General features: G+C 46.4%; 1 protein-coding gene across 3 annotated transcripts in view; it reads right to left on the reverse strand.

The window, feature by feature from the left end:
• The window catches only part of LOC144931564 (drebrin-like protein), a 105,103-nt gene that overhangs the window by 10,494 nt on the left and 69,369 nt on the right, over positions 1 to 25,240 (reverse strand). For 2 of the 3 annotated variants that reach the window (XM_078855538.1, XM_078855540.1), the window contains 6 exons: positions 16,870 to 16,924; positions 15,425 to 15,499; positions 13,832 to 13,940; positions 11,781 to 11,873; positions 1,288 to 1,667; positions 851 to 1,055 (listed from right to left, as the gene is read on the reverse strand). In XM_078855538.1, the coding sequence (XP_078711664.1) occupies positions 851 to 1,055; positions 1,288 to 1,667; positions 11,781 to 11,873; positions 13,832 to 13,940; positions 15,425 to 15,499; positions 16,870 to 16,924 (917 nt within the window). The remainder of the gene's footprint in view (positions 1 to 850; positions 1,056 to 1,287; positions 1,668 to 11,780; positions 11,874 to 13,831; positions 13,941 to 15,424; positions 15,500 to 16,869; positions 16,925 to 25,240) is intronic. The other variant, XM_078855539.1, reaches the window with a different exon arrangement.

The raw sequence follows: 25,240 nt of genomic DNA on the forward strand, positions 1-25,240 counted from the left end.
CCAGAGCCAGAGGGGCAAAGGGGACTAGTTGCCCCCTGGGTCTCACACAAAAGAGGTGCCCCCCCCTCCCCCCACACACAACGTAGTTGATACTCTTTGGTTCTTTCGTAGGTATAAAATAAAATAAATCACGACGTTTCGGGCGCAACACAAGCGTCCATCATCAGGTGGGAAAGCATGGTCTGCTGCATGCTTTACCGAAATAACCAAAGAGTATAGATTCCTGTAGTCACGAAAGCTTCAAATCAAGATACATGTAGTTTGTTTGTGTTTGTGAATAAGGCCTCCCCCCACCCGCCGTGGCGTTATACCCTGGGGCCTCCATCTCTGGGTCTCCAGGAAACTCTGGGCGGCGCTGGTCACAAACACAAAGTGCAGAAGCTGCTCCCGATGTATGTGTGTGGGGCTGGTATGGGTGGACGTACGTATGTATATTGAACTTGTTTTGCACCAAACAATGCCAACCTTGCTAATCGGAGGTGCAGAGGAAGGACAACAAACTAAACACAAAAAGCAGTTCTAAATAAATTAGTTTTCAATCTAGACGATGATTCAAAATTGCATAGCTCCAGTGGCGTCCTAATATCAGAAGGGCATTCCAGACGGCCGCAGCATGCGCATCTGAAAGCGCACGATGCGGTAACTGTCTTTGTTCGATGGCTCGCCAAAAGCCGTTGCGAGGATGACCTAACTTCGCGTGATGGTTTATGCTCCCTGACTTGCGTGTTTCTATGTGTTTGTGCGCGTGGAAAGCGGCAGCGCAGCGGGTTAGCGTGCTGCGCTACCAATATCGGTGACGTTGCAGCGAGCAGGCTCTGCTTGTGCCGTCAATCAGGCCGCATTCCCTCACCGTCATCCCAGTCGTTGTCGTCAGGCCGCTCCTGCTCTTCCTCCTCGGGCCTCCACAGGGCCTGGGCCTTCTGCAGCACAGCCGCTGTGCCCGTGCGGCCCGCTGGCGACAGTGGCGACGTCTGCGGCGATGCTGGAGGGCCGGCAGCTGGAGGGCCGGCAGCTGGAGGGGCGGCAGCTGCTGGTGTGGCCTGCGATGGGAACACCTGCTCCGGGGTTAACGATCTCACTCCACTTATCTTCCTCGCCTGGTATGCAGGAGGTCGGGGGTTCGACCCTGACACCTGTAGATTTCGTGTTTGCATGTCTCTCTCCCCGTGGTTGTGTTATTGACGAGCATGCCCCAGGCTTTGGCCGTCCGTGCTTGTGCACCCCACTGCCGGTGCAGCACACCGATTTCTCGTTTTGCCATTTCGACTTAACTTTGGTGTCTATTACCTGCTCGTCGTTGATCTGCGGAGCACGTGTCGGCGATGCCTTCTGCTTCAGTGGCTGCTGCTGCGGCTGTTGCTGCTGCTGCGGCTGTTGCTGCGGCGGCTGTTGCTGCTGCTGCGGCAGCTGCTTCTTCGGCTGCGGTGGCGACGGCGGAGGCGACGCCGATATCGACGGTGGCGGGGAAGCCGCCCTCTTCTCTGCCGCCGGGGCCCGGCTCTCGGAGCGACTCTGCCACGGCGGAGACGCAGCAGCAGTAGCAGCAGGAGCCGCCCGGGGAGGGGACGTCTGCCGGGCCGAACGCTCCGGCGACGCCGCTTGCCGTTTGTCGGCCGGTCGGTGCGAGTCCACGTCCGTCGATGCCTCGAACTCAGGAATCTCGAACACTGTGGAAGAAACGGGGCCGGATTAAGAATCGTCGTCTTGAAATGGACAACGGAGTCAGAAGTTTGTTTCCCACCAAGTAAAGCTCATACAGAGCTAAGGAGCTCTTTTTTAAGGGGGCGACTCAGCCAGCAGACGATATAGAAGCATAGAAAGGTTTACACTTGTTATTGAGTCGGAATTCTCGGAGGCACTCTTTGTGAATGAAGCTGTTGGTAAAGTATGTGTTGAGCATACTTTTAATAAAACACTATAACGGTGGTGCAGTGGTCAGCATGCTGAGCTGAGGTGGCTTACTGGCCAGTCAACCGGGACAAGTGATATCTCAATCTGTCACTAACCCGGACTGACCAGCATGGTGAAGGATGGGAAACATAACCCCCATGACCAATGTGGGATGGGGAAGCCTTCATCCAGCAGTGGATTGACAAAGAGCAGTAAATTAGTACCATATATTAACACAGTAACTCGCCTATCTTGGGTAGGGTGCTTAATTCACCAACCAAAAGGTTGCAAATTCAAATTACTGTTAGCAGCCCACACAGATGGTAGTCTTACGGATGAACTGGTCTTCACCACATTAACTTAGAGTAAATTGAAAGGATTTGGCTGCAATACATTTGCACATGATAAGTCACTTCGCTGACCTATCATTTGTGGCCAGGTCGCTTCTGAAAGAGCGCTATATAGCTCAGTGGGGGCCTTACCCGAAAACATTTTAATTGTTTATCGAATACACACTTTTCCACCACTGGCTCACAGCATAGTCCCACGTTCAACTGACAGCACAAAGACGAAATGTCCTCCTGCCATGTCACAGTATCACCTGATCCGTTTACGTAACACCGACTTGCATTGTAAGATTCATATCTGTTAGGGACGTGCTGCTCTCTGGGAGTTCAAGTTCTTGTCCTGAAGAGGGACTGGACTCGGCCAAAAGAACGCGGAATAAAATCATTTGACTCGGGACTGGCAGGCGGAGATGGGCACCACTCATTGTTCACTCCCCGAGAAGGGGGACAACTTGGATTTGAGGAATTGTGGAATTTGCAACTTTGCTGTGAAAGAAGATTTTCACGAGATTGATATTTTGGTGCCACATATTTGCACGAGTTCACGAGCACTAACGGCATACGGGGGGGGGGGGGGGGGGGCCTTCAAACGTTTAAGGCCACAGTCAACAGACAATCGCGTGGCAATTTCATTGCACAGTGCACATTTGTGCTATCGTTGCAGCGCTGCATTTGGGAAACATAACATGAAAGTAAAGTCTTAAAGTCACTTTATCAATCAAAATAATAAATGTGATAAATAGCTGTTAATAGTTTTCACTCGCTGTATATCAAGCATGACTGAAAGACAAACATCATGAAAATAAGCACCCTGTGAGAGGTTAGCCTGCCATAAAAGATCACACCCAAATGTATAAATATCTGCAGGACAATCTGGCTGAACGATGGACGGCAATAATATTTATGCCTGCTCCAAGTCGGTGTATTTGACACCCAGAGTTCAAAGCCTCGAATTCTGATAAATGCAACCAGAAAAACAAGTAGATTTTATTTGACAGATTAGTTCGTCGAATGTGTCGTGTACTAGGTTGTCGAATGTGTGTACCACGATGGCAGAGGTTGGAGCTTTTTTTAATGCTGAACAAAAACTTTCTTTAACCAGGTAAAACCGACCGAGCTACGTAGCTCTTTTTCAGAAGTGACCTGGCCACAAATAATAGCTCAACGAAGTGGCTTATCATGTGCACATTTATAGCAGTCAAATGATCTAAATGCATGTTTCTAAATGTGGGGGGGGAAATCTGAAGACACGGAGAAAAATCCACGTGACCACGGGGAGAACATGTAAACTCAAAATATACAAGTGTCAGGGGGTTGGGATCGTACCCACGACCTCCTGCGTACCAAGCGAGGAGATAACATCTCGCCACCACGGCACCCTATAGATGCGTTTATAGATGTCGCCAGGAGCAGTGGAGTGCTGTCACTGTATTGAAATTGTATTTAGAGAACAGGAGTGAAATTGGAGCATAATTACTACTCGGATGCTCCTGACTGGGATTTTAATAGCTTTTTATTCCGTGAACAAAGCTTAAAAGTTACGTGTTGAATAGGCATGAGGTGCGTGTACGTATCTCCGAGTGAGATTATTGTTTTATGGGTTGCCTCTTCGTAAAAAAAGTAACAAAAATCAGAGGCGGTGTCTCTGTGCTCAATTGAGGCTCAAGCGGTAATCGTCTCCTTTGACAATCTTTTTCCTCGGGCCTCCACAATGTTGACATCCGGCAAAGCGCTTGTCAACTGATTGACTTTGGAGTGATAACCAGAAGACTCGACACCACCGACCGACACTGTAGACTGGGATTGGAAATTGAAAGCTTCCAATTGTGAGTGGACAATTTAAAACAACAGACTGTAAACATTGTTTTACTCAGATGAAAATACAATAGAAACTAAAAAAGCCTCAATGTGAGCACAAAAAATACAAAATTCTGGATCGACTTTAGTTTAGAATTGTTGACAGACCAGTTACATAATAGGAGTTTTTAGGTAAAATTTGTGAAGAAAATGTGTCGTCAAACCCGCCACCACCCTACACAGCTAATTAATAAGGTTTGTAAACAAAACGTGCCAATTCGTTACTAATTCAGTACACCGGTGTGTTGGAGAGTAAACCCACATTTACTATTCGAGTACGACGTTTCATCATTAATTCAACACACCGGTGTGCTGTACTAGTAACGAATTGGCACATTTTGTTCACGTGACAAATCTTACTAATTGGCTGTGTTGGGTAGTGGCAGGCTCAACGACACATTGATATATTTACGCGATCTAACTCAAAAACCTCTATTGTGGATATTGGTCGTGAAAGCCCCACTGCGTGTTAAACCTTACACTCCACAAAACACCGAATAATGCTGAAGTAGAGGACCCTTCTGCCAGCAGTGGCATGAGCAGGCAATTGCAGGACTGCTCCTTTACCTGCTACACGCACTGCATTTGCCTCGTACTTTAGTCCAGGTTACCCTTGCAAAAGAGGTTCATCTCGAAAAGGCCGTCACGTCGTTATGATAATGTTTGTATGCAGAACTTATTTTGCACCATACGGAGCCAAACCGTGCTCATCGGAGGTGCTAATTGGCTGCCAAACCTGCCATCGTTATAAATGTAAAACTGAATTTGTAGCAAAATCTCGCTATTTTAAATTAAACGTGCATAGCTGCTCTGCCCAAGTTAACGAGTCGGCATTTTTGTGGCTGTAAATTCCGCGTCTGGTGTGTGCCTGTCGTGCCGGTCAGTTTATTTGCTTTAAGGTGGTCAAATTAGATATGGCCAAGCAGGAAATCCGCAAATATTGCCGAACAATAAAAACTACCGTTCCTGCCACGCATCCGCCATCCGCCACCAGGCCACGTGTTTCTTTGCTGCTGTCTCTTGATGTGCGACCATCGCTCTCAGATCCTGGCTGCCAGCAAGCTTGGAAATCGGGATAAATCAGCAAGCTTGTCAAATTCTTCGTGACCTTTCAAAAATGTGTGACTTCCACACGGCTTGCACTTCCAAGAGACTTTGCTCATTTGCAACGCCCGCCACCGACCTTGAGAGAAACAGTAAGCTTGAACACGACAAAGGCAAAAGGAAAAGCCGTACAAAGGTAATCAAAAGTAAAACATCTAGCTTAAACTAGATTTTATTTTTATTCCGTTTTTGTACACGGTGTACTTTTACACAGCAATATATACCCAAGGTCTGCTTTGGACACTTATTCACTATTTCCGCTTATGTGTTTGTCTTCTCATCAAGAGAAACTGACGATTATACCCACACATCGGAGGACTGACTCACCCCATCATAATCTCACCATGGTAAAAAATTACCACTTTGTGGAAAATAAACATGCAGACAAAGCGCCTCCTTCACATATCTGTCCCTCCACATAAAACAGTTTCAGCAGCATCGCTTCAACACAAGCACACCCCTGAAATCATTTAAACATAGTGTCTTATCGGCAGTCAGACTTGAACCAACGTTGGCCAACTGCCAGATGCTTGTATGTACGTATGGTGAATTTCTTTCACACAGTACGTACCCAATCAGGCTAATCGGAGGTGTTCATAGGCAAGTAACCACAACAACGTTGATCATCATTCCACACTTTGTGGGAACTCGATGAGAGTCATCTAATGAGACGAGTGACCCTTGCTACAGAACGTGGAATTCCCACAACTGGCTTAGGGAGTCAGTATACGAGACACTGTCCCACAAAGTCCTATTTAAATTGTGGTTTATTATAAGACTGATGACATCCAGAATCAGAATCTTTATTCATCTTGGAGGAGAAATCCAATGAGGTACAATGCTCTTTTTCACAGATTTCCAGAAGGGGCGGCTCAGCAAACTTCAACAACAAAAATAAATTAAGGATACAAGAGTCAGTTAAACAACAATAATAACTTTAATTTTATAGAGTCATTCATGCAAAAAGGATCCCATAACGCTGTAGGTTAATCTATATATATAAAAGGTTAATTTGTGAATGTGTGTCTGTTCCAAAAAATACACTTTTGTATTTTGGGGGGGGGGGGGGGGCGCAATAATGGGTATATTTTGCACGGCAAGTGAGCTGTGACGTCACATCTGTGATGTCACCCGCATGCGGCAGCGTCACGCAGTGTGCCTGCTGACGTCACGCACCCCCCCCACCCTCCGCGTAGGCCGTGCATTAATCCAAGACAAGAATCCAAGTCTCTGGCGAAGCCGGGTAGTAAAGCTAGTTAAATATAAGGACCAAATCCATTATACAGTCACTACCGAAGCAAATGAAAATCCTACGAGCAAGGAAAACAAACACAATTAAGGAATGTCACCAAAACAAAAAGCCCAAACAACAACAAAAAGTTATCACAACAAAGAAACGAGTCCATGAGGTGGTCTACGACTACACCACGTCGCAGACCACAATCCCAACATTCCAACCAAGGCAGGAAACCGTCACAATTGGGGCAGTGGTGGAGAGGCCAAAAAGTTACGACTCATTTAGACCAATCGGTCAAATGTCCAAAAAGTTGTTTTCAGCGTATGCCTGGATGAATAAAAAGACCTTTGGTTCAGATGTGAATAATAACATTATGGAGTTGATTTATCGGATGTGGAGTGGGGAATGTATTCCAGAAAGCTCCTCCACTGATGGTTTTAAGTAGTATTTTTTGGGGCAGAGAGCAGAACCTAGAAAAGATGAACGGAGGAACCCAGGGAGAGGAGTAAACTGAAATCAGAAGGGAAAGATAGGCAGGGGCTAGCACATGAATAATTTTGAAAACAGGAAGTGTGCAATCTTGAGAAAAGTTAAGAGAGTCGCTTAAAAATAAATAAATAAAAGCGAGGAAGTACAAATTGCACGAGTAGGGTAGTCCCTCGGTTAACGTTATTAATCCGTTCCACGAAAAATACTGTTAACCGAAATAACTGTTAATCGAATAAAGGAATTACATGTTATAAGAAAACATTACTGAGTCTGCAAGAGAGCTGTTTCCACTGCCAATATAGAAAACACAATGTAAACAAAGCCAGTCGAAGTATAAACGCTCATAGATGGGCGTCACCGATTGGCTGAGGGCATGGCACAGCCCCACATGCATATAACCTTAATCTAAATTTGAACGTTAGTCGAAACCATGGGGTCCTACTGGAGGCGAAACATTCACCGAAAAACCATTTAACCGATGTCACTGTTAACTGAGGTACATAAATCCCTGCAGATTTGTCAACACCAAAAACGTGCTTTGGCGACTCCCTGCAGGGGTGTCAACTGTGCGAACGCTGGAACCAAACTTCCAAATCCCTCGCGAGTAGCCGTCGGCGGTGAGCACAGCAACCAACAACATATCCAGGCCACGTTCACATCCCATTGCCTGACACTGAAGCTCAGCAATAGAACGCGTACGAGGGGACGTCTACAGGAGAGACGGAGCGATGAGATTGGTCCGTGTCCCGGATTCTAGCTGGAACGTTGCATCGCAGGATCACGAGTGTGGCGGCCGCGGTGCTGGCGGCTTGGGGAGGCCTTCATCCAGCAGTGGAATGATCATGGCCTGATGATGATGAATATAGACATTTAAGAGGTGCCATGGATTGTAAGTTGAATAGTCTGCAGGCAAAATGTATCTGCCAGTGAATCTTAGAACGTGGGAACCCGTTGGCCGACTGTCATGCGCCCTGTTTGTGCAAATGTTTATGCTGCTGATTTGCAAGTGCAATGACGTGTCCCGGAAACGTGGCAAGGCCAGTGAATAAACAATCTCTTATTTTAACCATACGTGGGGGCAATTATGGTTTACGGCAAGCATAGTTCAACATTTGTTTTTGTGAAAGCAATTCGTTGAATAAAAGCGCACCAGATTACACGAATCCCAAGGTTACAAACGTGAAACGTCACAATGTGGGTCAATCGAGGACATGTGTCTGTGTTCATTTGCGCCAGCAAATCTAGCAACGTCTTGGTAGACAACAATGATTCATTTGGACCTAGTGAGTTGGCACAAGAATAAACAAAAGCCTCTCACTTAATTGCCAGACACGACACGTATGTTTGTGTTGGAGAGAGCTGGGAAATGCCCAGAAAAAAAACGTCCAGACCGTTTGACCAATGCAGAATTCTGTATGTCTCCCCGAGAAACATCTGCAAGTCGTCACAGGTCAAATTCACTGCTAGCTAATGAATCACCGATTGGTACAGCGTTGTATGTGAACTCCCTCGCCTGGTATGCAGGAGGTCGTGGTTTTGATCCCAACCCTGACGCCTGCTGCTGTATACTTGGAGTGTTGCATGTCTCTCTCTCTCCGCTTCCCACCTCTATTTGCTCAACAACGTGTACACTGCAGTTAGTCGACCGTGCGGTGGGGGTTAACGCGTCGGTATGCCCAACTCTTCCAAGGCGTGGAAGAATAGGCCAAAACACCATCTGGAGGTGCTCTCTAGAGCTCCCTCTCGTGGAAGCCCTGTCGTCAGTATTAGCATGAGCAGGCAATTGCAGAACTGCCCCATTACGTTCTACTGTACACGTGAGGAGGCGTTGACAGCATTCTGGGTATTTCCCATAAAAGTGTGCAACCTAAACCCCTCACCATTAACTTAGCGTGAATTACAGAACATGTCACTAATCAGAAGCCAGATCATAATCGAGCAGTGCTCATCTATACTGACCATTCTGGGCCAGTGGTAGAAATGTCACTCTCAGTGCAGCCTCATGCTCCTGAGCACAATGGGATAAAGGGGACAAAATCATCCATTGCCATTATGTGAAATTGGCGACCTCGATAATAATGAACCCAGTTTTATAAAGCACCTTTTAAATTGGTATTCTCAAAGTGCTGTACATCAGAGGTAAAAGAACAAACGCTTATAAAAAATTTAAAACACTGACACACCAGTAAAAACCCAATCACAATACAACAAAACCAAAACTAAATAAAAAACAAGCTACGATAAAAACTGGTCAAAATGTCACAATCTCCATGAAACCCATTCAATCAGAGACAAGGCAATGAATGAAATAAAGGTTTTTAGGCTTGATTTAAAAGAAAGGAATAGCGCTCCACAGACTTGCTGCGAAACAACAAAAGGCACGGTCCCCTAGTGTACTACGCCTCAAGCAATCCGCAATCAAGGGAGCGAACATTTGCGGACGAGCACAGCTGTTCCACCTACGTAGCGCGAGCCAAATCAATGAGCGCCAAGACGCGAGAGCCAAAGCGGTCCCAAGCCACGCACGCCACACGGACAGACGACGCATTTGGGGGGCGGTCGACGTCTCACAAACAGAGGGTTTTTGACCCACGTCTGCCAAAACAATCTTTCTCCACAGCAGACGCCCGCCTCTGCCAGAACACCGCGCCGTCTGTGCGTTGGCGCCGCGGCGCGCTGCGTCGGCGGTGCACGCCCTCGCGTGGAGAGGGCACCCTCCTCGGTTACACCGCTGCCTCCCCGAGGGTGTGGTGGCGGGGCGGGCGCTGCCCAGATTACGCGCAGCCTTCACTAAACGGGTTCCCTTTGACTCCGCGATCGGCGGATCGGCTAACTTCGAGGGCTATTCAAACGCGAGGGCTGTGCCCATGGGCGGGCGTGGTGGCAAATAAGATTGGCTGGCAACCCGCGAAAACACCGCATGCCATTTCCATTCTCCCCCCCCCCCGCCATGCCGTGTAGTGATCGTCACTGCCGTACGCTTTATCACGCGGCGAGCGGCTGCGTGGATTTCACGGTGGTCGTGGTGCGGGATTCTCACCGTCAAATCAAAATCAGCAGTACGTTCGGTATCTGCATCATTCTTATAGGCCTTATGTTTCACAGAGGAGTATAGTTTGCCAGTAGTGGCTAATGTTGCAACGTGGTTTTAATCAATGAAACACATTTTATTTAACATATCTCTTTTTCAAATTTGGACATATTTGGAAAAATATGGACACATTTTGCACGAGATGGATGGTTGTGTTCCCTCAACTGCCCGACCGTGTATGCAGGGAATGATTAAAGCGTGCCGTCTGCTCACTTCGCAGCAGATGCCCACATATTCCATAGCAACTTTGTCGTAGACAACTAGAGTCGCTTTCTGTAGACTTCTATCATGGCCAAGAGCCACGAATTTTAAAATTATTTGCAACCAATGCACAAAGAAACCAGTAAGCGAGTGCAGTTTTTCGATTCCCGCAGACCAGAGACCGTTTCTGCAATCGAAATATTTACGTCGCAAAAGAAACTCTAGTGACACGCCAGTAAATGCGTTCCCTTCACTCCCAGGGACTGCCGCACCCGCTGTCCAGCGAATGTCAGAACTGGGCGGTTTTTTTATTGCACCAACTGCCACGGTTCCGCCGTGACGCAACCGCACGCTACGCGCACACACAAAAGCCACCTCTCGAAATTAAAACGTTGCACTTTTCGAAATGCATCGTGGGATGACGCGCGCCTGCCGGGGGTTACAAAACTGGTGACCGACGGATGAGAGTAGGAGGAAAGAGAGGATGAACATCCCCCTGACATTTTGCACAGAAAGAGAAAGGCAGACTTTACAAACAAAGCACTCCTCGACCGAAGTACCAAAGGAAGCGCTAACGTACGGCTGCGATAAGATAGGTTCATCACGCAGACATCCACCAAAAAGTAGTCCCGTGGTGTTTCGCTCAAGACTGTCCACAATTGCGAAGTTGCACCCCTGCTCTTCGTAGGGAGTTACGAGAAAGGATGCCTCTACGACTCAAACTGAGGGAATGGGGCACGCTATCGTACTTAATTTTCTATAATACATATTAACGACTGCAAACCCTTTGCCAATGCAGTGCTGGAACGAACGCTGCGCAATTCGCAACGCGCTGAGGTGTGTATACATTCAGATGTTGTCAGCCCATGATGAATGAGTATTTATACTTGTGGGAGAAAGCCAGAGCACCCGGAGAAAACTCACGCGCGTGAGGGGAGACATACAGATGGAGCAGATGGACATGAGGCCACACTTTGCTGTAACCGCCTTCTCCTGGTTCAGCCAAGGCATGGCACCTCGACGCCCACGGGGAAGGGAGTTTCGCAAGATGGTGCAGTGAGCCACCAACCCTCGCTGCTACCACAGTGCTGGATCACAGGCAGCCACGTGTAGCACGGCCGCCACCACTGCCCGACTTCCTGACAGTGTTTACTATTCCAGTGAGAGGCTCAACACTGAACACCCTCTAAACTGAAGCCCGCTGAGCTATTATCTCTTCTTCAGAAGCGACCCGGCCACAATTGATCACTCAACGAAGCGGCTTATCACGTGGAAATTTTATAGCAGCCGAATGATTTAAATGCGCGATGTTGATTTCTAAATGTGGACGGAAAACCCGGAGGTCCCGGAGAAAAATCCATGCGACTGCGTGAAGAGAGACATGCAAACTCTCAATATACAGGTGTTGGATTTGGGATTGAACCCACGACCTCCTGCATATCAGGCGAGGGAGATAACATCTCTTCATCACCTCCACAACGTACTGCACTCACCGGCCACCAGGTGCAAGAGCGTTGCGTGTGTCTTTTCTGTAGAGGGCAGCTGCGGGCAAGCGAGTGAGTACCTGTAGGAGAGACTTTGCCCGTGCCGCGTGGCGCGCTGCACTCCCAGGCTGGGAGGCTGCCCTCCTTCCGCAGGAACGGGCTCTTCAGTTTCCCTGCGCACAGCACGCACACACAAAGACAAAGATCACCCGTACAACCACACAGAGTGTTGGGGCAAGTGCTGGGCGGGGCAAGTGCTGCTTGCACCTCCGATTAGCACGGTTGGCTACGTACGGTGCAAAAGAAGTTCAACATACATACGTACATAGCAAGTACTTATGAAGGCCTGCAAAGCAAACGCGGGGGCTGTGTGGTAATAAACACGCCCGGCGACCTTTGTCTATCTCCAGTGCTGACGTTTGCACACCGCACCAGGTACTTATTTAAGGCCGAATCGACATAAGGGAGGCACAGGACCGGTACAGATATCTGTTACTGATGGTTGGCTTTGAGAGGGAATAGAATTCAGGTAGCTAGGTTCGTAGCATAGTGCGCTAACCCCTACACGCACACAAACACAACATACATGCCCGGCATTGACTCTTTTGAGTGTGATGGTCTAAAACAAGGCTGTGTGCATTGCACGCGGAGTTTGATGATGCCACGAGACATGCACGGCACGATTAGAGAGCCACAATAATGTCTTCCGCCGTCTATAAAATTAACTTTTTCATTGACTTATTCCTCTCATTTTATTTTCAGTTTGCACCTCCCTATCTGTCTGAGGAGTTTCTCGCCATTCACATGCATTGCTGGAATTGGTTTTGTGAAGATCCCCCTCTTTAGCCTTCTAGACTTTTGTATGTATGTATGTTGAACTTCTTTCGCACCGTATGTAGCCAACTGTGCGGTTAGCGAACACCTATACCAGATATCAATTGAAAGCCGAGTCAACCTAGAGAAGGTCAGACAGGGTTACAATCCTGTCTGTTTAATTTGCTACTGGTGCTATGCATGACTGGGCATTACACTTAGGCCATCTGGTTGTGTAGCACAGTGTGAACTCCTGCTCAACAATTCCACACACACAGACACAAATGCCTCGCTCAGGCGCACAAACATCCACTAATGCCACTCCAGCCCTCCCTAAAGATACACACAATCATGCAAACGATTGAACAGCATTTTCAGGCAGTATATAAATTACACTTAAATTTCGATTTAAAGCTTTCGTGACTGCAGGGATTCATCTTCTTGGTTTTTTCGGTAAAGTCACGTAGAAGGGAAGTAATAAAATTATAAAAATAAAACATAATAAAATATGTTTTATTTTAAATAATAAAAATAAAAAATAATAAAATATGTTTTATTTTTATTATTTTATTACTTCCCTTCTACGTGACTTTACCGAAAGAACCAAGAAAATAGATTACACTTACCCAGGGCGCATCGCAACAAAAGAGTAATACACTTCAACCACCATGGAGCAAGCACTCTACTGGAATAAATGCTATCAGAATAAGGAAGACCAATTTCCCTGTTTAATATGAAGAGAAAATATTAATTTTTACGATAACGAAGTCTCACATTTTCCGAAACGTGAACGCAAATCTCCGGTCATCCTCGCAGCAGCGGCGGCGGCTTTTGGCTGCTGGCCATCGAACGAAGACGCTCACCGCATCGCACGCCTTCAGATGCGCTTCTGCGGCTGTCTGGAACGTTTTTATTTTTCCGTTATTAGGAAGCCACTGGAGCTTTGCACTTTTACATCATCTAGATTGAAAATTCAATTCTTTAGAACTGCTTTTTGTGCAGCGTTTGTTGTCCTTCTCCCGCACATCCGATTAGCACGTTTGGCTACGTATGGTGTGAAAGAAGTTCAACACACATACGTACACAGGCAAAACCCATCACACCTTCCTCCTTCCACTGCATACACCCCCCACAGTGCGACATACATACACCCTACACACGTACAGACCCAAGGCATTCGGGGCACCAGCCGTGCTGCGTATGAGCCGCTTCGCCCGCCGTTCCTTTGCGCTCAGTAAAGAGGCGCTAAAACATTCGTGGATGCTCTCTGGAGTAGCTCGGATTTCCCCCGCGTGGTTGAAGGGGCCCCGGTACTGACCGGGGGAGTAGGGGGTCGGCGTGGTGTGGTCGTACGACATCGCGCGCTCCTTCTGCTTGAAGATCTCGCGCGGGTTCAGCGACCTCTGCTGGATGACCGTGGCTGCTTCCTAACGGAGAGCGGTGCAAGAAAACTAATAAAATGGAAGTAAAACGAGCGTTAGCCACGCAAGCTTGCCCTCTTGGAGGCCAGTGTCTCACACATTCTCCCAGTGAAAACATCACCCAAGCGGGTGCAATTAAACACCTTTGTTGTATTACACATCCTACAACATTCACTCTGTCAAGCTTGCTCTAGCCATGGCTGGAGGTAGCTATAGAGAGCCTTTCTAGAGGGTATTTGGCCTACGCTGGCCAGACATCCTGGAAAAAATCGGGAGAACCCACATTTTACCCTACCACACTTGGGCATCGATTGAACCGCCACTCGGGGAGGTCCGTGCAGCGACCTCTGGATTGCATGCACAGTGCCGCGAACCATCAGCACACCGCACTTGCATTCTGTTCAAATAGAATCCAGAGGGCCTCAGTGCTCACAGAAACCCAGCGAGACAATCATGTGGAATTGACTGTCCTGACCCTGTGGGTGCAAATTCCACATTCCTACTGCGGGCCATGTCTCTTCATTACAATGCCCACGATTGACTCCCCATTGAAGTGATGTTCATTTTCAGGATCATAATCTTTATTTAGGCCGGAGGAATCACTCCATTTCTGGTGACCCCAGAGAGACTGCGGTGGACTGAGCTGGCCCCTGACCGGGATATGAACTCACAACCGTCCCCCGACTTCACCCGGAGTGCTCTTTACCATGGTGCTACCTGGCCAGGTAAGTAACACGTGTGACCAATATCCTTCACTTCACGTTCTGAATTTTAACATCTCAATTGCATTTTATGCCGACGGTATCATACGGAGCATGAGGCCCGTGGGATTAGTGTCACAAAGCGGCATTGTAAGTACAGTCCAATGGCTTCACACAACCCGGATGGAAGGCCATAACCCTACGTGGCAGCAATGTAGTAACAATCACTGATATGTCGCACTGGGTTTTGCTCTTTGTTAGGAATCATTGGCACAACCTTGTGTGCTTCTTACGGCCAGTTTTCTTCTTTCATACGGCTGACGTAGGTGCAGGGCACCGAATAACAATGTCACGTGCAGGTGTGTCAAGCCAGCATATAACCGCGTCAGGGGCAGCTGGAGTGAGTGCATCGCTGCGATGTCTCCTTCGTATTTGTGGATCGGGGCATTGCGTCGTTATACGTTGTTACGGTCCGTTCTGGGGTAGTGATAGGGGTTGGGGTAGCGATTGGCGTAAGTATTTTCTTTCGTATAGCTGATGATGTAGATGCAGAGCAACAACTAACAATGTCACATCCAGCTGGTCAAGCCAGCAGGAGCAGCGGAGTTGTATCGCTGTAAAAATCTTGCCAGTGTGCACGAGGCACTTTACCCCGGGGCGGCTGGGCACCCTCTGCTGTATGCGCCCTGCTACTGCACGCAATCTTCGGTCTTTCAAGTCTAAAGTCAGCTGGGTAAACGTCCTTCTTGGCTCAATATGAAAATACAAACGGGCACAACCACCACTCACGGCTGCTTTCTCCACCGATTCGCTCTTCTTGTAGCCACGGCGCATTCGCTGCTGATAATCGTTCTCCTCTTGCTCCTGCCAGGGAGACACAACAAAGATCCACCGTGAAGCCTAAACAGACTGTTGGGGCAAGCTCTGTTATAGCGAGCAGCACCTATGAAGGCCGGCACGGCACACGAGAGGGGGTGGGTGGCCAGCACCACACCCGACCGCCTTTGTCTCCCTATTGGCGATGTTTACACACCGTGCGAGGTACTCGTTTGAGGCCGGGTCGACCTAGACGAGCCTGAGGACTGGTTTAATCATCACTGTTGTTGGTCGTGAACGGGGAATCAAACTCGGGTGACGTGGTTAGCAGCGCTGAGCGCCAAATCTCTAAGCACCTGCTTTGCAGAGAGACAAAACAAATACAGGAGATTGACACTAACCACAACCTGGTCAATGAGTCTAAACCCCTGGATATGGGACACGCGCATGGCTAAACCAGACAAAGAAAGTAATCATCTAAAACTCCGCTTGTCAAAAAATTGGATTTTCCAATTCTACACGGCGATTGCAGTTTTGTGGCAGCTAATTGAATGCTACGACACTGAATCAGTCCGGGAATTAGGTCACTGTATGCTACTCTCACAGCCTGGAACCGGGAACGTGGCATTTAGCTGCAAATGTTCATGGGAAAAAGTACATTTTGACCAGGTTTCTCATTTAAAGGAGATGCAATCTATTTTTATGGGTTTTCGGATTTGTTAACCGATGGGAAGAAATGGAACTTTGAACACTAAACCAAATGCAAAGGGCACCGAATGGAATTGACAACACTTGTTCGCATGGAGACTCTCTTTTAACGGTGAGGGTTGGAAATTCCAAAATTTAATATTTTTTCTCCTTGTTCGGTGAGGCGATGAAAACAAAACCCCCACTGGCTTTAATTGACTCCGCGGGTCGGCCTTGGCCTTGTTTTATACGGAGGCAAAAAAAACAACAAAAGTGCCGCGAAACAACCATCAAGTCCCGCGCAGGGCAATTTCACATTTGATGTTCAATCACGCCCGGTTCCCCCGCGGTTAAAATTACTCGTCCAAACGCACATTACGATATCACCGCGAGCGAGCGCGCGCGCATGAAACAGAGCGGCGCACTCCAGGGGAATGTTAACGACTGCAAGGACAGCGTGCGCAGTCGGGCACGGAGACACCCTTACGCTGGGACTGTGGGGCGAATGTCGTCGTACGGAACTCCCTCGTATTGAATCTTGCTTCAAGAGCATCCAAAGTTGGTATCGCTCAAATCATTGCACACTCATTTGCAGGGCATCGCTAATCCACGGGGTTGCTTGTAAGAAAGGCAGCAGAGCAAGTTGGCCGACAACCTATCACATGTGCACAGAGGGCTGGATTCATTGCCCCGTCAGTTCACAAGAGTAATGCGTGCGCAACAAGACTCACCCATTTCTGTTTTTCTTTACTTCTGTCCTCTGAATCGGCCTTTTCTTGATATTTCCTGCCGACCACAAGCGCAACCATATTACTCCGCATACACCGCAAGTGTGGCAGTCCCCCTCTTACACACCGTGCTTTTGTTGCACACCGTGTACAAACGTGGACACGTGCATGAGCCCCACGTTTTGTGAATGCACGTTTACGTCAAATGCTGCAAGAGCCAGCCGTTATTTACTAACGTGGACCTTGAAGTGCACGCCACGTCATTTCACTCATGCCGTGGACAGTGGCACTCGTTTAGCCCGTACCGATCGGACCTGCATCTCCCCAAGGTCTAACTTTCAAAGGAGATTGTGTTTACAGTATCTAGAAAAAGGTTTTATGTAAGCAGAAAAATAACTAAACCATATCACAACTGTTTTCCTCAAGGCATGAAAGGGAATAGTGTAAAAGTGGATGCAGTTAGTGATAAATATTGAAGCCGTGGTTTAAAATAAATACAAGTAGTTTACAGGCCTTTGGCAATCCACTGCTGTATTAAGGCCTCTCCATGCCGCATGGCCATGGCGGTTATACCATCATACCTCACTGAACTGTTGCCAGGTGGTGAACTGTGGGGTGCTTTGGAAAGCGGATTTTTTTTTATCATGAAAAGCAACAGAGCAGTGCGGAGTGAAAAAACGGTTTCCCATCGGTGCACGTTCCCGGCTATGACATATAGATAAATTTGCAAGGACATTCACAAAGAAAATGTACAAATGTGGCCAATATGTCAACGTGGAAATAAACCACCAAGATTAAAGTTGTAGTTGTCAGCAAAGATATAAATGAAGCCGAAAGCAAATGATGATCGTAAGTAAAATGAACGCCGCTGAGAAACGAAGACCGTTCACTAAAGGAGTTAAACCTGCACCAAATTCACAGTGGCTGTGTGGGACCTTAACCATTTCCCATTCCGATGCCGTACGTGTATGTACTTGTACGTCATCAGTTTTCCTTCCCATTCCGTTGTAATGACGTGCGTGTATGTGTACATCATTGGAAGAAAAAATAAAAATCTTTATCGGTAAGTCGTCAGGTCGGAAGATGTACCGAGGCTCCTACAAAGCCATGCGGGAGGGCGTGGCATAGTTTGGTGCCAGCTATCGTAGAGTGCGGTTCGTGTGGCTACGGTTCTCTGCGATGAGCGGTGCACGGGACCCACCATGCAAACTGCAGACGTCTTGGAACGGGAAAGGGTGAACAACAACAAGGATTGCTGCTGAAATAACCTAAGCACTGTTAATGTCACGAGCACTTAAAAGATTGCGGTTATCGCTTCGTTACAACTGGCTGTAGTGTGGAACGGTTTTTTAAGTTATTCACAGACATGTCATGTGGACAAAATAATTCCTGTTTTAAAAAGTGACTTTGTGCAACAGGAAGTTGTGACTCTCATCCAGCAGATGGCAGTACAGGGTAAAGAGAGGGTCTTCACTGCATTCGTTTTACTGTCGTTTGTCGTAAATGCAAAAAGTAACACAACAATCATACACATAAGGCACCCCCTCTAAATGTATAAAGCCAGGAGAATGACACTCGAAAAATAGTTTCCAGCCATTGCATTGTCTAATATTGATTTACGTTTGCAATATGTTTGATTCCACACGTGATAGTGTTTTCGTTTTGTTCCGATTTCGATTTACTTCATCGCTGTACTTTCTTTTATTTGTTTTGCCTTTGTAATTTTGATGACATAGATTCTCTTGCAAATGAGACTACGCCGGTTCTCTTGAGTTTTCACCTGGTTAAACAAAACAAACTTGAAACGTGGCCACCCATTAAAGAGCCCTAAGTACAAAGTACATACCACGCACGCACATATCGTTTTACTTCTACAGCATGGTATTAATCAGCAAAGCGGAGCGGTGGTGCAATGGTCAGCGTACTGCACTATGAACCACAGGAACCGGAGTTCAATGCCTGGCCACTGCCACCGAGTACAATCATAAACCGTGGGCCCCGTTTGGTGGCATAGGTCTGCGATTCGTCACGAAGGAGGTAGAGAGTTGGTGGATTCTATTGGATAGCCAACTGTGAAGTACCATTGGAGGCAGCACAGAAAGCGGGCTGCTGCTCTGTATGAATATGCATGGAATCTCTGGTTTCTTGGCACAATCTAAAATAGTAAAAAAAACAAAGTACCACACCGACGGAACTTTTCCAGCAGGGCCCTCTGGGTAAAAGGTAAAGTGAGACTATTGATAAAATAATATTACAAATCTTTAAAATACCATAACTTAGTTGTTGGTATTTGACTTTAATTAAACATAAAGTGAACACGTGCAGTAAGTGCTTTTGTGTAAGTTCGAAAGATGTATTAAAGTGCTAAAATTTTTATTTTTAAGTTGAGTGTTTTAATACCTTTCTAATGCTATTTAGATTACCGTTTCAGCAGTCATTTAGCTACTTTATTTCAAAATCACACGAAGGTGTTCCAAAGAACATGGTCATACGGAACGCGACCATCCACATCGATACCTGGTTATGAATTCCAAACCCACTTCAAAACTCGTTTCGTAAAGTGGTACTGAAAAGTTTCGATGATCATTGCACACTATTATAGCATTGAATAAAAAAAAAATTTCAATAAAATGTATCATCATCCGTTCGTAGACTGGGTGTGGTAGTGCATGCCTGTATTTCAGCACTTCTGATTAGCATGGTTGGCTACGTACGAAATTAGTTCAACGTTATTTAGATTATTTTGCGGCTATAAATGTCCACAAAAGCCATTTTGTCGAGCAATCATTTCTGGTCAGGTCGCTTCTGAAAAATAAGTTAATACCTCAGTGGGCTTTACCTGGTTATATAAAAAAATTGGTTTACTTTTATTAGTAAATGTTTTCAAGTGATTTGTTTACCTTTGTGATACTTTTCACTCCTATCGTGTTTGTGCACTGTGTGTTGTTGTAACGTTCTGACTCGCCCCTACTGGAAATCTGTGAAAAAGAGCTTTATAGCTCATCGGATTCTTCCTGTAAAAATAAATATTCTGCTTCTGAACGTACATACAATATACTTTCGAAGGCAAGATTTTGGTGGAAAACAGGGATTTAAATGCGCCATAAACGTTGGAACTTGCTGTACTGTAAAGTGGCCAGGAGATGGCAGTTGCAGCGAAGGGTTTCATAACCCATCTCAAGAATGTTCTGGGCTGGTCGGTGCTGCTGCAGCGACTGGCGTTTGACTCCCGGTCGCTTTAATCTGCGAGTTAAGACTCCTGGTCGGGGTGTATCCCAACTCATCGTTGTCCCTGAAGTTAACAAAAATGAGTTCCACGCTGTCAAGTCAATGATGAAGACGGTGCACAAGCCATGAGAGTGTGGGGGGGGGGGCAGCCACGTTTGGGAGTTGGTGGCGTGCCGTTCGGGAATGCTTCCCGCTGGGCATTGTTTAGATTACAGACAGGGTACGTGAAAAACAAGCATAGGTTTGACCCTTTCTGGAAATAAAACAGGAGTGAAGATGTTCAAAAGACATCAGGACTGCATTAACCACACATACCTCTGGTAAAACATGCACCCCATATCCAGACACCCATGCCTTGCAAAAGGCATCTATTTGGTGTTTGAACATCCTAACACCTGCTTTATTGCCAGAAAGGGTAAAACCCATTCTTAATTTTCATTATTTTTGAGATATTGGCAAAAAGGTCCCACCGGGTACGTGAAGCTCACCCCCATATTCACCACACACAACAGTTCGCGACTGAACTGTGTTTACAGTGTCCGAGTCCGCGCCACGGAAGGACCAGCGCTCTCTTCGGAGAGTGGAGGCACCACGTCACCTTTGAAAGGCAGCATCGTTCACAACGACGATCAGACCCCAAAGCCAAGGCTCTCACTCTCGTCTTGGTTCATCGACCTGCATCGGTGGAATAATAGATATCTTGTCCAGCGGCGTGCCAAACTTTTTAAGAACACTAAATTACAAATCAAGTTCAGTTCAATCAACGACTGTATACATACAATCACTCGGTAAATAATTTAACTCTTAATTGGTTACCTTCCCCGAGGGTTGTTTTTTATGGCATGAAGGTCATTAAGAATTATATTCTAATCATTTAACAGCCCTGATGGAAAACAGATTTAAATGAGAATTACTTGTTTGTCGCCTTTAGGACCCAAATAATTGTAATTACATGGCTGTTAAGCTTTTTGCGTTAAACTGTGTTTTTTTTTAAAGGCCTAAAACTGTTGCAAAGACTTCTCCAATCAGGTGGAAAAATACTTGACTCACAACCAGAAAGCTGCAATTTAGAATCATGAGCGTTACAGGAATAGTTTTCAATTAAAACAATTGGAGAAGGAAACGAACAGGCCCGTCAACCTACAATGCAAGCAGTGCAGCGTAGTCAAGACAAATATATTGCTGTAGTATGCATGGACCCTCTAGTTTGCTCTCCGCCTTGAAAATCCCGCACTGATCGGTAATATGAAGTTTGGTTAGACAATCTCCGCAACCCACACCATGGGCTGCAGCACTTTGCGTTAAACAGTGGAAATGTGGAGACACTGAAAAAGCAAATGAGTAACACGATTACCCAGACCTGCATTTTAAAATCGTCAGAAATTACCTTAGACAATGTCGAGAACTATCGTGGTGAGGTATCCAAGCCAACCATCTAGAATTAAAAGTCCCCACACATTCCCATCAGCTTGGAAACCCATAATAATACCAAGGATTGGTGAATATTTTGACGGCAACCCTTGCGGATCCACTGTTTACAAGCGGAAACCAATGAACTGCAACGTGAAGTTATACGGTAAGAGGTGTGTATAATTGCTGCTCGCACTTGTTCAACCACCATAAAAAATGTATTGCCAAATTACACAAACTGCAGTGTCATTAATTTGTAAGCGTGGCTCTAAAAAACAAAAGCTGAGTGCTGCTGGATTCCTAGGACTCAAAACCACATTAAAATTACAAGTGGCTCTAGGTCTTGTGATTGATCTGTCCATGATTCTACTATTATTATTATCATAATTCTCATACCTAATATAATCACAATCGCATTGTGAAGGCTGGAAAAAGGCTTCCGCACGACAGCTGACTGGCAAGTCGGGGGTATGTGGATAATGCTCGCCAATGGAGGGCAATCCCAGCGCAGGATTCGTCGAGGACTTTCAGAACCTCCGGGAAAAAAAAAAGCCTCGATGAAAGTCCCACGACCCAACCTTGGGATCGAGTACAAATCTAACGAAAGAGGCACACAGGGGAAAAGCAACCTGGGACCATGCCAATGTCGACAATGAACGCCGGACCACTGACCCGGTTTCAAGCTTATCCTGCAAGCATATGGCCGGCACTGCACCATGCATTGAGATTATTTAGATTATTTTGGTGCTATAAATATCCAAATGATGGGCCACTTTGTTGAGCCATTATTTGTGGCCAGGTTGCTTCTGAAAAATAAGTTAATACCTCAGTGGGCTTTGTCTGGTAGGATGGGGATGGTTCAGTTGTATTTATGTGTTTTGGGTGATTTGTTTACCTTTCTTGTACTTTGCACTCCTAGCGTGTTTGTGTATTGTTTGTTGTTGTAACATTCTCAGTATTAATACATATTCTGAACCGCATCGGAGCATCACACGGCAGGTCTGGCCATGTCCTGAACGGATGGAGAGGTTGAGAATTGCCCACTCTGGGAATGCAGTCACCAGTCCTCAAACCGTACCCGAAGCTGTGTAAGTACGCCACTGCCAGCTGCAGCTGCCGGTATAATACCTACTATAATCACCCAGGAATGTCCTTAACGCTCGTGACGTCACTCCACATCGAACAGCCCCCCTCATTAATATTCATGAGCAGGTGACGTCAGTCAACATTGAACAGCCCCCTCATCAATATTCATGATCAGGTAACGTCCTCTAAATGGACACCCCTCCCCCCCCCGCATTATTATTACCTCCAATAATGAGCCAATAATGTCTGTGTGCATCGCTCGTGACGTCACTCCACGTCGACCAGCCCCACTCATTAATAATCATGAGCAGGTCACGCAACTCCACATCGAACAGCCCCCCTCGTTAATAATCATTATAAAATGACGTCCTCCAAATGGACACCCCCCTCCCCCCATTCATAATAATTAGCGGGTGACGTCACTCCACATGGGGGGGGCGAGGCGCCTCCTCCCCCCTCCTCGGCGTCAACTTACAACCCTCACTACAAAGGCAGAAGCCTCTAGCCACACAATCTCCGTAACGCTGTTGAGACATCAAAGTAAAAAGGACGTCATGATGAACACGGGATAATAACCTGAAAATGAAATAGGTCTGTGTCACCGCGCCCTTACAAATTGCACACGAATGGATGCAATGAATATCACGTCGCGGTCGGCTTTTAGCTTGCAAGTTTCAGATTTACTGCAATACACCCGTCCGTCCTTGGACGGGCAAAAGGCGAGTTATCATATAAATCACCACGGTACTCCCAAGCAAAGGTCCAGCTCCTCTCAGGAAGGGGGGGGGGGGGTGTGCCCAGTAGAACTATTATATGGAGGGGGGGGGCACCCCGTTACACTGATATACCACCAAGGGGAGAGTGAGCTGGGGTGTAGTGGGGGGGGGGCAAAGGGACGTGTGAAGGCACAGGATCCAGCCCACCCCTAGCGCCAGCACCGAGAACTCCTGAAGCCTTCCGCTGATTTGCCAACCTTGACACAAACACGTGACCGTTGATGGAAAATCTCCGTACCATATGAAAGGAATAAGAAACGCTGGAGCGTACAAGTCTCTCTCCCTCAGCTGAGGGTTTCGACTGACACGTGGGGATTTTCTTGTTTAAATTCACCTGGTTGAGGGGTTCAAACTCAGCTCAATATTCCCTGTGAGGTCACGTAAACGGGTGCAACTTTGAGAGGTAACCCCGCCACGCCACAGGAACGTGGAATTTCCACAAGATGAGCACCGAGACACTTTGACTTGACATGAGACGCATCAGAAATAATTATAAATTAGTTATTCTGGAAACAAAAAATCAGCCTGCTGTTTAAAAGCCGTACTGCAATTGAAGTGATAAGCCAAAGTGCCTCCCTGCTGAGAGGAGCGTTCTGCACGGCTCATCTCTCTCTGCTGGCAACCCCTAAGCCAATGGGTCGAAATTTCTGCATTCATTAAATAGGTGAAGGCATAGTCTATTTCCAGGGCAAACCCACAGCGCGACAGAACTGTGATACTTGCACTGGCAACGATGCACAACCACAAACAACAAAACCTGACCACACCCGTCAATAACGGTGTCCTTGAGAAGAATCAAAAATATGACGGGCGACGTTTCAGAAAATAGTCCATCCACTCTCCTCCTCCTCCTCAGTCTCTACTATATAAGGGCCACTGCCTGAAACGTCACCTATTGTGTATATAAGATTGTGTATATCCTATTGTGTTAATCACCTATTGTGTATATCCTATTGTGTATATCCTATTATGTCAAACACCTATTGTGTATATCCTATTGTGTATATCATATTGTGTCAATCACCTATTGTGTATATCCTATTGTGTCAATCACCTATTGTGTATATCATATTGTGTATATACTATTGTGTCAATCACCTATTGTGTACATCCTATTGTGTATATCCTATTGTGAATATCCTATTGTGTCAATCACCTATTGTGTATATCCTATTGTGTCAATCACATATTGTGTATATCCTATTGTGTATATACTATTGTGTCAATCACCTATTGTGTCACTCACCTATTGTATATATCCTATTGTGTCAATCACCTATTGTGTATATCCTATTGTGCCAATCACATATTGTGTATATCCTATTGTGTATATACTATTGTGTCAATCACCTATTGTGTCAATCACCTATTGTGTATATCCTATTGTGTCAATCACCTATTGTGTATATCCTATTGTGTATATCCTATTGTGTCAATCACCTATTGTGTATATACTATTGTGTATATCCTATTGTGTAAATCACCTATTGTGTATATCCTATTGTGTCAATCACCTATTGTGTATATCCTATTGTGTATACCCTATTGTGTCAATCACCTACTGTGTATATCCTATTGTGTCAATCACATATTGTGTATATCCTATTGTGTATACCCTATTGTGTCAATCACCTACTGTGTATATCCTATTGTGTCAATCACCTATTGTGTCAATCACCTATTGTGTCAATCACCTATTGTGTCAATCACCTATTGTGTCAATCACCTATTGTGTATATCCTATCCATCCGGAACAGCTCTGAACAAGGGATGCACATTGCAAAGGACTCCGTGCGTCTCCTGACCCCTCCCCTGTCCCCCTCCCCCTCCTTCCTTCCTCTCACCCAACCCCTCCCCCCTCCTCTCCCCCCCTC

This window comes from Lampetra fluviatilis, chromosome 4, assembly GCF_964198595.1.
Source record: "Lampetra fluviatilis chromosome 4, kcLamFluv1.1, whole genome shotgun sequence".
NCBI lineage: Eukaryota > Metazoa > Chordata > Hyperoartia > Petromyzontiformes > Petromyzontidae > Lampetra > Lampetra fluviatilis.